Source organism: Camarhynchus parvulus, chromosome 20 (assembly GCF_901933205.1).
Source record: "Camarhynchus parvulus chromosome 20, STF_HiC, whole genome shotgun sequence".
NCBI classification, from domain to species: Eukaryota; Metazoa; Chordata; class Aves; order Passeriformes; family Thraupidae; genus Camarhynchus; species Camarhynchus parvulus.
The window spans coordinates 14,519,747-14,533,557 of record NC_044590.1 but is presented as its reverse complement, the minus strand read 5'-3'; the positions used below and the strand labels follow the sequence as shown (position 1 = coordinate 14,533,557).

Genomic DNA, 13,811 nt, shown 5'->3' with positions numbered 1-13,811 from the left:
CTATCTGAGGAATGACTTGGTCCCTTGCTGTCCGTGGCTATGTTGTGCATGAGTTTTCAAGGGACCCTGTTTTTCAGCTCATAAATGACTGGTAGCCTTTTAAATGAACAGAGACAGAGGGCCATTATTTTGCTAATGTCCCACTTCTAGGAACTTAGCTGCCTCAGATATGTAGCTTTGCTGAGTGGTGCTTGAAAGCATTATGCTCTGTGATCTGGCTGTAGGGCATCCTCTGTTGGCACCTAGGGTGACACTGTCCAGTTGTGCATGGCCTGGCAGTGCAGGTTCTCCACCCTATAATTACAGTCTCAGTCTGCTGTTCCTGACCACTGCCAACTCATGTTCTGCCTTTAGAAAAGCTACAGTTGTCATGTTTTTTTGATGGTCTGGTGGAATTGTTTTAGATCAGAGGTGGATGTCTTGAGAAGTCCTTAAGTCCCCAAACCTGCATGCTCTCACTATGGTGGCCATTTGGTCCTGAGGACCTGGCTGATGGGTTTCCCTTTGCTGGTTCTGGAAGTATCTTTTCTGTTCCTGTCTTCCTCCTCTTCACCCTCTGACACTGTTCAGAAATCTGTGTAAATGTTTTATTGTCCTTACTCAGTGTTCCTGTCTGCAGCAAAAAGCTATCCCTGTGCGTGATGCAAATGAGCCTTGGAAGCTGGCTATATACTTTGGTCTGTTCTGGCTGCTATGGGCTCTCTCTTCCCTTCAGTGAAGATGGCACAAGAATGGTTGTTCTTTTGCCCTCCTGTATGCGGAAACTATGCTGCAGTGCAGTGTGTTTACGTCTGTGCAGTGCCTGGTGTCGTGTCACTGAGCCCAGGATGATCCGTGTACAGAAATGACGGAAGATTGGTTGCTGTTGAGTCCTGCTCTTTCCACAGTGTACAGGTTGTGGGTTGCTCCCAAGGTACTGGAGCAATTGCTGGGTTTATGTGGTAATGTGGCTTTTCCAAAGCAACTTTTGATTGGAGAACCTCCTATTCCCAGGCTGCTTTGTTTGGCATCAACTGTCTGAGGCAGCAGCTGCTGTGCTGGGCCCCTGGCTGCACGGGCTTCGTGGCAATGCTGGGAGGAATCCCGGATATCAGTAGTGGTGACACAGGAGGTGGTGAAGAGTAAATCTCAGTCCTGAAGCAGCTGGATAGCAAGCTAGATAAATCAAGACCTTTGTCAGTAATTATAGGATGACAGGGCAGTGACTGCTGCTGTGTCCTTGAAATAGCAGGGATATCATTGACATGACGTTGCTTGCTTTGGCCCAGGGAGAGCACTTGGTGTATGCTGCTTCTGCAGGGCTCTGGGCTCTTGCCCTGCCTCATTTTGGCAGGTACAACTTCTTCACCTCATTCCTGCAGTTTAAGAAGAGCATGACGCTCTTCATCCAGGGTGCAGCTTTATTGGCACTGGGAAATGTCATCCTGCTTCAAGTCCAGTTTAGTTCTGTTCAACAGCTGCCAAGAGGTATTGGCGTCTTACAGATCTGTGGAGCCATGTTCAGCTTTCTAGTCACTGACCAGGGTTTCAATCAGCAGGTAGTGCTAAGAGGTGCTAGGGCCCATTGAGAAGGCGGGAGATTAAGGGGTTCTATCCTTTCCTTTTGTTTGTATGCATCCTCCTTAAAAAAAACCACAAACAGCCCAGACCTGATTTTAGAGTTTCATTTATGCTGGGAGGCTCTTAGCTGCTATGAGTACCATTGTGGGCAGATCCTGTATGATTTGGTGGTGCCTGCATATGCTCTCAGAAGAGGGTGAAGCTCAGGTCTGCTTCAGTTGGTATCATGTGTCTTAGATTGTGTGTCCCAAGAAGATGTGGAGAAAGTAGATCTATTACCTTGGGTACCTGCCTGCAGAGATTTACACTCCTGGAAGGATGTGGCTAGTGCCTTTGGTGATGACCTTGCATGAGTCCTGCTGCCCCCTTTGGTGGGATCCTGTACAGGTGGGATGACCATGGCGATGCTCATTGAGCCATGCTTGCAGTGTGCCTGCATGAATCCTCCCTGAAACTAGGGGCATCACCATGGGAGCAATGGGAAGTCATCAGGCTGCCTCCTTGGGACTGAGCCCAACATGCTGCCATGGGGGAGCGCCAGGGGTGGAAGGTAAGCAGTATGTATGCCAGCCGTGGTCATAATTTTTGCTGTACTGGCAGGTTGTCCTGTAATGCCTTTACCTAAGCAAATATTTCCTCTCTAGAATATTGATAAAATTGAAGTTTTCTCATTTAAATCCTGTCTGTTGGGGAGAAAGTCTAGTTTTGAGCATGTTGAGATGGGATGCAGTCACTGTCAGGTGCTGTGGTGCTAATATTGGTCCCAGTCCAATGACAGACCTGACCATGTGTCCTGGGATTGATGCAGCCTAAGGCTGTGCAGGTTGGAGGCCAGCACCAAGCTGTGGCATGTCTCAGCTCCCTGCCAGGGTGCCTTGTTTCCCTTGGGCAGGGACCTTCCTGCTTCCCCCCACAGCTGCCTGCCTTCCAGCAGCTGTGGTTTGGATGCTGCTGTGGGTGCACACAGTACATTTTGGAAGGAGAGGAGATGAAGACTGCCAGGTTCTTTTTATCTTCTGCAACTTGTTCTTAAATGTTTAGCCCCTTAAAAGGAATAATAACTCTGCTGAAGTTTTCATTGAGCTTAGAAGGTGCTACTTCATCTGGAGGAAACCAGAGCTTTGGGGAGGCTGTTTAAGTACTGGAGTTTTGGGCTTGTGCTGTGACCTGCAGAATGAAAACTCTAGCCATAAGGCAGAAGAGACCCAAGGTATGCTATCACAGCAGCTTGAGAGCTGGACAGGGTGTCACGGCAGGTCCCATAGCCCAAGGAAGCTAGCTCACTTCTCTGCTGTGGCCTGGGGCTCAAGCTCCACAAATGATTTTGCTCCTCAGCGTGTGAAACCCAGGGGCTAGATGTGACAGATAGGCAGGAGAGGCTGCCTGCCAGATATGTGTCCCTGGCCAGCCTGTGGATCATTGCAAAGAGTAGAGAGAAGCACCTGGAAACTTCTTGATGCTGAATGTTTTTTGACATGTCTTTTGCCTTCTGCTGAGGCTGCAGTGGCCACAGCTGGTCTCTAGCCATAACACAGGCCAAGGTGCTCACCCTCAATGACAATTTGGGGACAGAGAGAAGTGAGAGACCCTTGGCCTCCAGGGAAGCGGCAGGTAGCTCTCCGGTGAAGACCTGTACCTGGTCTGCATCGCCAGGATTTTTTTAACAGGAGTAGATTTTACTGCTCCTCCTGCCCTCAGGTGCAGTTTCCTTTAGTGTTGGTCTGTTGGTCACCAGGCAGTCCCCTGGTGCCTATGTCTCCAGTATGGAGACACTATGGACACTATGACCACCTCCTACTCAGAGTGTCCGTCCAGCAAGTGCTTTTTGTTTTGTCTCAAGGCCATGAAAACAGGGATGTTTTCTGTCCCTTGGTCTTCCCTCTGTTGCAGAATTGTCCATCCTGTGATGGGGGCACTGAAGGATCGGGTGGGGATGAACAGCAGTTCAAGCCCTTCTGTCTTCCCCTCCCCTTGGGGTGCTCTCTGTGTGGCTCCAGGGAGTGATTTCAGGACCCAAATCAGTCCAAACCTAGTGGACAACACTTGGCACAGAGTAGATGATGGAGAAGCATGAAGTTTGGTGTGGGAGTGCCTGTGCTGCCCTCCCTCCTCCCTGGTGACATACAGAGCTCTAAGATGCCTGTGCATCCATCCCACCCAAGGTTCAGGTACTGGTCTTGGGCTGTTGGGCCTTATGCCTTTGAGACTGTTCTGGACTTTATTTTAAGCTGATTATCATTGGGGCATGGCTTGTCATGGTGTCTGTCCTTCCTTATGCCCCTCCTCTCTCCTTTTGCAGAGACCCCAAGACATCTCACTTGTGTCCCAAAAGTCCTTTTTACTTACTTCTTTCTCCCTGAGACAAGATCTTGAGGGAATTTGCTGGTAATTTTAGTGTTGCCCCAACCTTCTCCTTTGGACTGAGCTACCCCTTTGCTGTCTGTTCCGCTCTGGATTTGTGATGAATCAAGAGGCTAACAGCAGCAAGATGGAGCCAGCAATGCTGGTACCTGGGCTGGGGGAAAGTCTGGGAAAGCCAGGAAACAGGCACGAACTGACAGAGTCCAAGCAACTAGAAAGCCACCAAGTTTCCCATCTGACATCTTTGTCTTTGAAAATACCACCTAGCAGAAGGCTTGGGGCTTTGGGGCTGTTTTCATTGTTTTTTGTTTTGTTTTCTTTTTAATTAAAAACAACAAAGTAATGAGATGCTTTTTGTGATAAGACCTTTTCCAGGCTGTCTTGTTCCCCTAACCCACCCAAACTATGGTGTTATTCTCTCTTCAATATGTAATGTGTTGCCAGGCTGGGCTCTGCTTTCAGAGGCCTGCCCCTGTTCTGCTCTTGCTAGAGCTAAGCATATGTGCTCTTTGCCAGGCTTTGAGCAATCAGCATTTGTTCTGGATTTTCACAGTGTAATCTGTCTTTGGCAAAGCAGAGGTTCGTTTGTTTGCATAGTGCTTATTTTCAGGAGCAGGAGAATTTTATGAGCAGCCTGACATTGTATTTATTTTTGTTCCTCTATAATTTTTGTTAGAAGCAGGCATGGGTATTCAAAAGAAGTTATAGAGTGTGTGTGAATAAAGCCTGAATTGTCTCACTCAGCTGAAGGAAAATTACCATAAGGAGCTGATGCTGGAGACCTTCTGGAGGCTCTCTGCAGCTCGAGGATAGAGGTTAGTTTTACAGGCTTGTCCTGGCTTTGATATGCAAATCTGAGTGAATCGGAGCCACCTGGAGGTTGCAGTTGGTTTCTCAGCGTCTGTACTAAGTGAACTTTTCCGAGGCCTGTTGTGCCGAATGTGAAGGGGCAAGTGCGATTGTCTTAAAAAAAAATCTGTGGTGATATTTGAGTTCTTGAACACAACCTGTGCTGTTTTTCAGTCAGCCAGGAGCCTAGACCCACAGAGGAGCAGCAAAGTCAGCAGCAGTGGAGCCTCTGGGCTGGTACCCTCTCCCCATTCCTGAACTGGCTTGCCATGGGCTGCTTCAGGGGCCTCCTTTTAGAGGACTCAAGATGGTGAACATGGCATCATTCTCTGTATGACTGGATCTGCTCCTTTTCATGGGTTGTTTGTCCTATGTGCCATTAGCAGCAAATGAAAGAGGATTTGAACTCGTCTCTGTGGGGCTGATAATTTCAGATGCCCATCCCCATCACCCCAGTTGATTGCTACAGCAAGTAGCCCTGCGCACACTTCCCTGCCTTTGGCTGGTTTCACACCACGGCCAGTCTCTGGGAATTATACTTCACTCTGTGTGTGATGGCCAAACTGCATTCCTCCTCCTCAAGGAGGACTTGTTAACAAGGCACTTAGTTTTGGCATAGGCACATCCTCAGCTAGATGGTCTCTGATGATGGCAACAACTGGCATCTTTGTATTGGGGCTGGCTTTGAGTATGCTGCAGGCCTCCATTGAGGGCATTAGTCTTGAAAAATCCCACTTGGTATGGAGCCATGTTTGGCCAGGAAGGACTTAGTATTGCCCCAACTCTCTGCAGGGCTCATCCCAAAGAAGGGAAGTGGGGGAAGGAGGTGGGATCTTGGCTTGAAGCGCAGAAATCCAAAAATTACAGAGCATGGAAGTGAAATGGGAGACCAAGTCATAAGAGGTGTCCTTGTAGCCATGCAGAAGGGTTTGTTGGCAGCCTGGTGTGAAGCTCCCTGAGGCAGTTGATTCTCATGGCTATCCTTGGTGCTCTCTTCCCCTTGGTGGATGTTTGCCTCGTCAAGCTGGTGCTAAGCAGCTTCCACAGGTGGGGCTGCAGATCACATCAAGCTGATCTTGAGCTGACAGCTCCAGCTAAGAAAACATCTCTACTATTCTTACCTTTTTACAGCCTTGGGAAGAACTTGTGGTGTCCCAGACTATGCTTGACTGCCTGGGCTGTGTTGTCACTTGGGTGATGGTGGCAGGAAAACGAGCTCTTCTCTGAGGGAGTGGCTGTTTGACTTCTTGGGGTTCCTCAGCTCTTCCTGCAACTGACTCTTCACCTGTACCTGGTTGTCACAGACATGTTTTATGAAAAATCCTTTTTTTAGGATTTTTCTCTTGAGAAGCTGAGACACTTTAAGAACAAAATGTAAACAATTATTATCTGCTGCTGTGGAGTGCAACAGGTGCATCTTTGATTGGTCTGTGTTAGTTGTTTCTAATTAATAGCTAATCACAGTCAGCTGGCTCAGACTCTCTGAGAGTCAGGAATTTTTGTTATCATTCCATTCTTCTTCCTTTGCTTGCTCGCCTTCTGATGAAATCCTTTCTTCTACTCTTTTAGTATAGTTTTAATATAATATATAGAGATATATATATATCATAAAATAATAAATCAAGCCTTCTGAAACATGGAGTCAGATCCTTGTCTCTTCCCTCTTCCTGAGACCCCTGTGAACACCACCACACCTGGTCCTTTCCATTTCTGGTCCTGCTCAATTCTCTGTAGTTAAAAAAAAATATTCCTTCCTAGACCTCCTACTAAGCATTTACAGTCTTTGTGAGAAAGATCTGGTCAGGAGATGCTTGCAGATGCCCTTTCAGGATGAAATGCTGTTTCTTAAAAATTACTGCTATTATTTTTTTTCTGAGGCTTTGCCAAGCAGGAGTGGCAGCCAGGAGGAACTCGAGCTGGTTTTGAAGGAGCACAGTTGGTACATGTCCATCCTGTGTCCTTGAGGCTGCAGGACAGAGCGCAGCAGCTTGTCTCTTAGCTGTACTGTCTATTACAACACTTCATTAAAAAACAGCTGCCCATCTGTGAGGCAAAGCCTTCAGATGGGACCAGATCTGTCTGCCTACATGAGATGTGATTATCCACAAAAAGCCCTACACTTTCTTCTGCTTTTTCCATGCCTGGTGCACCATCCTGTTCACAGCACGCTGCTGCTTGGTGGCTGACCCCTGCAATGGCCTTGCCACTCCTCCAAAACATCAGCATGCTCAAGGCACAAGCCATCACAGCTGGGGGCCTTTGCCTGCTGGAGTGAGCAGCTGGAGCTGTGTCCTGTTTCCCAGCTATTCGGTCTGGAAAGTATTACTCAGGACACACAGAAAGCTCCTGGACTTTCTGACAGTACAGGAGGATGCACCTTGGGAATGTGGGCTGCTTTTGGAAGCGAGTGGGTGTTTTGTTGGAATCCCTCTGCCTTGCAGGGTCTGGTGACTGCAGTAGTTCCCTGGAGCCATTGCGATGCCAGCAGGCTGGTTGTCCTGTGCTCGGGTAGTGGAGGGCTTTGATCTGGCACTGCAGATGGGGCCTGCAGGCAAGTATTGTTTTGGGGACACTGAGTTACAGGAGCTGAGATGAAGAGAAACCATTGCCGTGATCCTGCTGGAGGGAGCAGGTGCTCTGCAGTGCTCGTGAGCGTGAGCACCCACTCTGTTTGCTGCATCCCTCAGCACTTGGAGCTGAAAGGGCAGAGAAAAGAATTATTTAAACCATCCCCAGGAAACTTCTTTAACCTTGTAAAGTGGAATATGAATTAATTTTGGGTTTTGTGTGTTTAAGTTACGGCCTTATCTCTGCAATCCTGGGTTTATCACATCTTTCCAGAATTCTTGATGTTATGTTTGAGGCTTGTGTGGCAGCCTGGAGCTGGCCCTGCTCCAGGAATGTACTCCTTGCTTTTCCTCAATTTTGAGGACTGGCCTGCTTTTTATGGGTGCATGCCAGACTGCTCAGCATTGATTGTTGTCAATCAAACCCCCAGTTTTCCTAGCAGGGAGGTGCAGTGGGCAACTAAACCCTCACCTAGACTTGCGTGGTGATAGGATACATGCTGACCTTCCTCAGGAAGCCAGGGCTGGGCACAGGAACCTGGGCTGCCATTTCAGGCACTGCAGCGCTGCCACCATCACTCCTGACCCTTCTGAGGATCTGCAGGCTGGCAGCTGAGGGTGTGAGAGAGATGCAGTGGGATCTCCCTTCTCCCGCTTCTGCTGTGGGAATGGCTTTTGCTGTCATACCCTTGCTGGAGACCAGCTTGTCAGAGTGAACCCCTGGCAGAAACAGGTTTCAAGAGGGGCCTTGGAGCTGTCCTCTTCATATGGCTTTTATTAATGGCAAAAGTAGCTTCAGTTAAGGCCCTCCTTCCTGCAGCCTCCACCAGCACTGGGATGGAGGCCAGGCTTTGGGATGTGGGGGCAGGAGGGGCTCATGTTTTTTTTCAGCATGCTGAGCATACAACTTGGTTCAGGATCACTTTAGGTAGCATCTCTCCTTTGTGGAGGGAAACCTTGCTGGGTTTGCACTCCCTTCCTCCATTTACCTGGGCTATCCAAAATGGTTTGGGCTACTGCATTGGGGAGGCATTGGCTTTGCTGAACTCCTCAGGCCAGCTCTTTAGGGTTGGTGTGTCAGTGGTATGGTTGATATGCCATGTATGATGGCTGTGCACCCCAACACCTCTGCATGAAAACCACTGTGCTGATCTGCCTGAAAAGCAGTCGTTCAGCACTACCTGCTTTGCTCTCACTGACTGGGCCAGTATGGGTGCTAATAAAGGACCCTGGGGCTCAAGGGGTTCTTTAGGGCTGCAAGGGGTTATGCATCAGCAGCAGGGCCTGTCCTTCGGGTCACCTTACACCCTGCTGAAGGCTCTGTCCCATCAGCCAAGGAGTAGGGGGAAGAACCTGCAATGGAGATGGTCTCATCCACCAGTCATTCCCCACATATATCTTTTGGACATATAAGTGTCCAAAGGTCCATTCCAGCCCCACAGCATGTGGAGCCTCCAGGCAGGCACTTGCATGGAGCAGGTTGCCCACATTGTTGGGAGCCAGGGCTTTGGTCTCCCCAGGTGGAATGTGCAGCTCTCAAAAGGAGCAGATCCTGTTCTGCAGATAGTCCCTGCTCCTGAAAGTCAAGTCCCCTACCCTCCTGCGTCTTGCGCCCTGCATCTCCCAGGCACTGGCACTCCTGTGTCTGGGCCAGCCCTTGATGTGAGTCATCCCAGCATCAACAGACTGTGCTCGCCAGCCCTGTGGGTTAGTCCTGGGCTAGTGAGTGGGAAGTGAGTGGGCCAGGCTGATGGGACTGAACTCCCCTTCCCTGTTCCAAAGGACTGCTCTTTTGTAGCAGCCCCATCTCAAACCCTTGTCCTGGCGTCTCCTGAGATCATTAGATTGCTGAATAGCCCCAAGCAATGCTTTGATCTGCAAGCAGGCTGCCTGGCCCAGTGGCAGCAGGTTTGTAGGCCTCTTCAGACAACCTGTTTGCTTTGGGCCTCTGGTCCAGACTAATGCGGCTCTTGTGTCCCTGCAGCTCGGACTGGGTGGAGATCATCGAGCCCCGCTCCCAGGAGCGGATGTATGTGAACTTGACCACCGGGGAGTGCAGCTGGGAGCCCCCTCCCAACCTGAAGGTGCGCCAGTCAGACCAGAAGCAGTGGTGGGAACTCTTCGACCAGAACAACAACCGCTTCTACTACTACAATGCCATCACGCGGCAGACAGTGTGGCACCGGCCCCAGGGCTGTGACATTGTGCCCTTGGCCCAGCTCCAGGCCATGAAGGGCAGCTCCCAGCCTGACTGCTGTGGCCTGGAGCACCGAGGCAGCACTGGCAGCGGTGGCAGAAGCACCCCCATCCAAATGGCCATCTTGCAGGAGATGGAGAAGGGCAAGAGGAATAGTGTGGCAGAGAAGAGGAAAGATCCTGCCAGGTATGGGGAGAGCTTCAGCCTTCTCTGTTTATATCTATGGGGTGAATTTAGCTGCCAGGCTGGCCCTGTTAGGCAGGTTGGGAACTGTGCTTTCCAGCACGGTGCTGTGCTGCCCCAGGAGGGTGCAGCAGTGGGGCAAAGTACTGCCAGACCCCCAATCACTACCATATGCCCTCCTCTTCTTGGGGTACAGATGTCTGCTGCCACCACTACCTGAATGTCCCCAGCTTGGGCCAGGCCATCTTTGTGTGAGTCACCATAAAAATACATGTCAAAAGGTAATCTTTGCTCTGGGTGCTATAACAGACAGAGAGGAGACAAGCAGGAGTGTCATGTAGTGATGAAAACGCTCTCAAAAACTTGCAACAGGGTTTGTTCGGATGGCATAGCTCCTGCGCAGTGGGTCAGGCTGCTGTGGGGTGCGGGTGAGCCCATCTGGTCTGGCTCCTTCTTTCCTCCTTGCTCAGTTGTTGATGTCTTGCAGCTTCAGCCAGGGCAGGAGGTGGGGCTGCAGGGACAGAGCTCCTGGGCACAGTTATGTGGTCTCATCAAACCTGAAATAAAAGACCGATAACAAGATGCTATTTTTATGTTTGACTAAGAGATTTTTTTTTACACTAAAACTAGTCTGACAGCAATCGGGGAATTTTTTATTGTATTGAAACCTTTATTTTAGCTTCAGTTGCACAAAACTATCCCTTCCCCAATCTCTGTTGGGTTGGCCCCTCTGCCTGGGATACTGTGTGGGGCTGCTCTGCCTCCTTCTACTCTGTCTGGACATCATCCTGCCCTGGAGGATGTAGTACTGGCAGCTGGGGAGGCCGTGCAGCAAGCAAAGTTGGGTCATACTGAGAACTTACCTGAGAGCTAGAGCAGCGCTTGAGTAAGCCTGACTGTCCTGCCATATATGCTGGGATGCCTTGTTCTGGTTCTGGCAGTGCAGCAAAGTGCTAGCACCTTGGTTTTTGGATCAAGGCTGCCTCTCTGTGTGCCTGGTGCAGGCAAGGATAGAAAAAAAATGCCAAGTTAATGAAAGCCACATAGGATAGCAGTTCAGGAAAGTGTATGCACCCTGAAGTGAGGTTGCTTATCACATGTCTGCTGCTCCCTGTATTCAGTGCAGATTTTAATGGCTGCAAGACACTGCTGATGCACATAAAGTTCACCAGAAGGAACCCAACACTTTACTGGTGGTTATGATGCTCCCTGTGCTTCCTACCCCAGAAGCAGCACCCCTGAGCTTCATATCCATCCAGAGAATGGTCCCTGCCCTGCCAGGAGAAATCTAGTAAGTGTCTCAAGCTGTACCTAAGTAGTTCCCAATTCTCTCAGGTCAACCCCAGTGACTTGGGAGGGGGTCACACAACTGAACTACAGGCACGTGGGATTTGACGAGACAGGTGACTTTCCTTCTTTGTCCCTTTACAGTCTGGCACTCCAGGGCAGCCAGGATGGGTACCATCAAAACTACATTGCATGTTTCCAGATAAATGAGTGTAAAAGCCCTGATAGGGCCCCGTGAAGCTCACAAGATACTGTGAGCTTCACAGCGTCCTAAGTATTCATGACTGTGCCAGTTTTAACACCAGCTGGAATTAAACTCCAAATAAGCCACTCCTCTTCCCCTCACTGTTTCCAGTAAGAGAGAGACAAAAGCAGAGATTACAGGTTGAATTAACAATTTACTGAAAGCATGAAGCAGTGGAATAAGACACACACAATAACAACAGCAATGTTAATAGCAATAGTATACAAAAAGAGGAGGTGTTTTGCCCACAAAAAGTTGTTCACTATTGGGAACAAAACCAAGATGGCAGACACTCCTTGTAAGCTGCATCTGCATGGTTTTCCTGGACAAAGGCAATGTGGTGGCCATTCATGTGCTGCCTGTGTGGCCACTGGGAACAAAGGCAAGATGTGGGAGAACTTCTGTGACTAATGTTTGCTACTCCCAGCCAGAATCCACAAAATCCAGTAACATATCCCCTGAAAGCTGGATCGTCCAAGTAGGGTCCTGCAGCTGCTCCACTGGGCTCAGTTCCGCACAGGTAACTGTGCCACCGTTTCAACCACCCCACCTCACTAGAGGTCACCCCTGCAGGTCACTGCTGCTTTTTTGTCATACTGCTCAAAGACACTACTTTAGGCTCAGTTTGGCTGGGTTTGGCAGGGCTCCTTTCTGCTTGGCTTGATGGGCTCAGCAGGGTTGGGGTCACTCCCACTGCTGGACTGTTCCCTTCCAGCAGCCTCCTCCTCGCCAGTGCTGTTGGTTCAGAACTGTGATCAATTTGCATTTCCACCGCTGTCCCTTTCAACGCCCTGTTCCATAGTTGTGTACTATGAAAACAGGAGGGGAACCGGCAGGGGAGCAAAGGGACCGGGTCCTGCAGGGGTTGATGCTGACAGTCCCTCCTCTGGAGAGAGAGGCAAAATGCCATGCTTCAGATGGGGTGCCTGGCTTTTCCTGCTGAAACTGGTGTGGTTCAGGAAGGAAAATGTTATTCTATACCATGATGTGCATGGTATAGAATAACAGCAGCACTAAGCTCTGGCCTTGTCTGCAAACAGGACACTGACTCAGTCTATCAGGAGGGAACATGGCCTCCTCTGCATTTGTGCTGGAAGTTGCTGTGCCTCAAGGGAAAAGTGATGCCAGTTTTGACCCATCCCTCAGTTCTTCCGCCCTCTCAGTAGGAAAGACCCTTCTACAGGGTCCCCTCATATAGAAGAAAGGGGGGTGATGCAATGTGGCCAGGAGTTTGCTGTACCTTTCCTTATCTCCCAGGGCAGCATCACCATCACTGTTGATTCTCCTGCAAGAAGGGGAAGTGGGAAGGAGTTCTCCTTTGTTCCATCCCTAGATCAGGTTTATGCAGCAGTCTTGGGGCACCTTGAGCCTGCAATGAATTGAAGGGCAAGAGCTGAGAAAGGCATGAGTTAGCTTGCATGGGAGCTAACAGGCTACTTGGATATGCCAGGCTCTTTCAGATTACAAGGCTCATACCGGTAAGCTGACGTCTGTGAAATGTGCTTTCTTGGAAGCAGAAGATTGGGCACTGTTTCCTTGCACATCTATCATGTGTTTTCTGTACTGTGTGAGCAAGGGTTGTGTAACTGGTTATAATGCAGAGTGTGATTTCCCTAGCTGAGCCTGACACCCAAGGAGAGATTTCTTGCCTTTTGCTAGCTTGTAAAATGGGGAGCAAAGAGCTGAGCCAGAAGCAAATGTTCTCAGGCAGGATCTAATGCCATTGCTGGAATGTCTGGTATACTAACAGCATGAGCACAAGAAACTTTTCAGCTCTGTTGTTTGTGTTGTTCTTCAAAGACAACCTCAAGCATGTCCTCCTCTGCTCAGGAGAAATGCAGCTGCGTAAACAGAGGGTGAACACATTGAGTGCTGTTGGTAGTATTTGACATCTTTATAGTTACTTGCACCCAAGACAGTTTCACTTTTGTCTCTTAGTGCCAGTGCAAAAAATAGTGGTTTTCTTTCCTTCATGTTTGTCATTCTGTGATAGATGGAGAGGCCAGCAGAGACCAGTGTAGTCCCCAAGAGGAGTCTCCTGCAAGCCCATCCAACAAAGATCTGGGGGAAGGGATTTCATTCTGGTTTTAGTTATACTTTGTGGTTGAGGTTTTTTCTTTTAGTAAACTGGTTTTTACCACCTTTCCTCTCTTGTGCCTTATATCAGCACCGCTGAATTTGTTGTGCCCCCTGCCGCATCTCAGTGCTGTGAAACCCTCAGCAGCCTTGAGAAGAACAAAGAAGCTCTCCAAACCTGTTCCCTCTGTCTCTATGCCCATGCCACCCCTCCCTCAGTGCCCCACAGCTTGCTGCTGCTCTTCCAGCTCTTGCAGTGGCTTGGAGCAGCCTTCTCTAGACATCAGCCTTTGGCCTCCCCAGGCAGTACAGGAGGGTGGACCTCCTAGGGAAATGGCAGCTTCTCTTCTTGCAGCAGAGTAAGACACTGGTGCCATTGACCATCTGTGGAGCCTTCTGGGGAAGCTCCTCTGCCCATGCTCTTGCTCCCATGTTGTCTTTCTGCCACTCATGCCTTTCTGTGCTCTCTGGGGCTGCCCAGCCCAGT

At 49.6% G+C, this 13,811-nt stretch overlaps 1 protein-coding gene across 2 annotated transcripts in view; it reads left to right on the top strand.

The window, feature by feature from the left end:
• LOC115912028 (rho GTPase-activating protein 39-like) overlaps positions 1 to 13,811 on the top strand; it is a 60,069-nt gene that overhangs the window by 20,524 nt on the left and 25,734 nt on the right. For both annotated transcript variants that reach the window (XM_030963361.1, XM_030963360.1), the window contains exon 2: positions 9,322 to 9,720. In XM_030963361.1, coding sequence (XP_030819221.1) covers positions 9,322 to 9,720 — 399 coding nt within the window. The remainder of the gene's footprint in view (positions 1 to 9,321; positions 9,721 to 13,811) is intronic.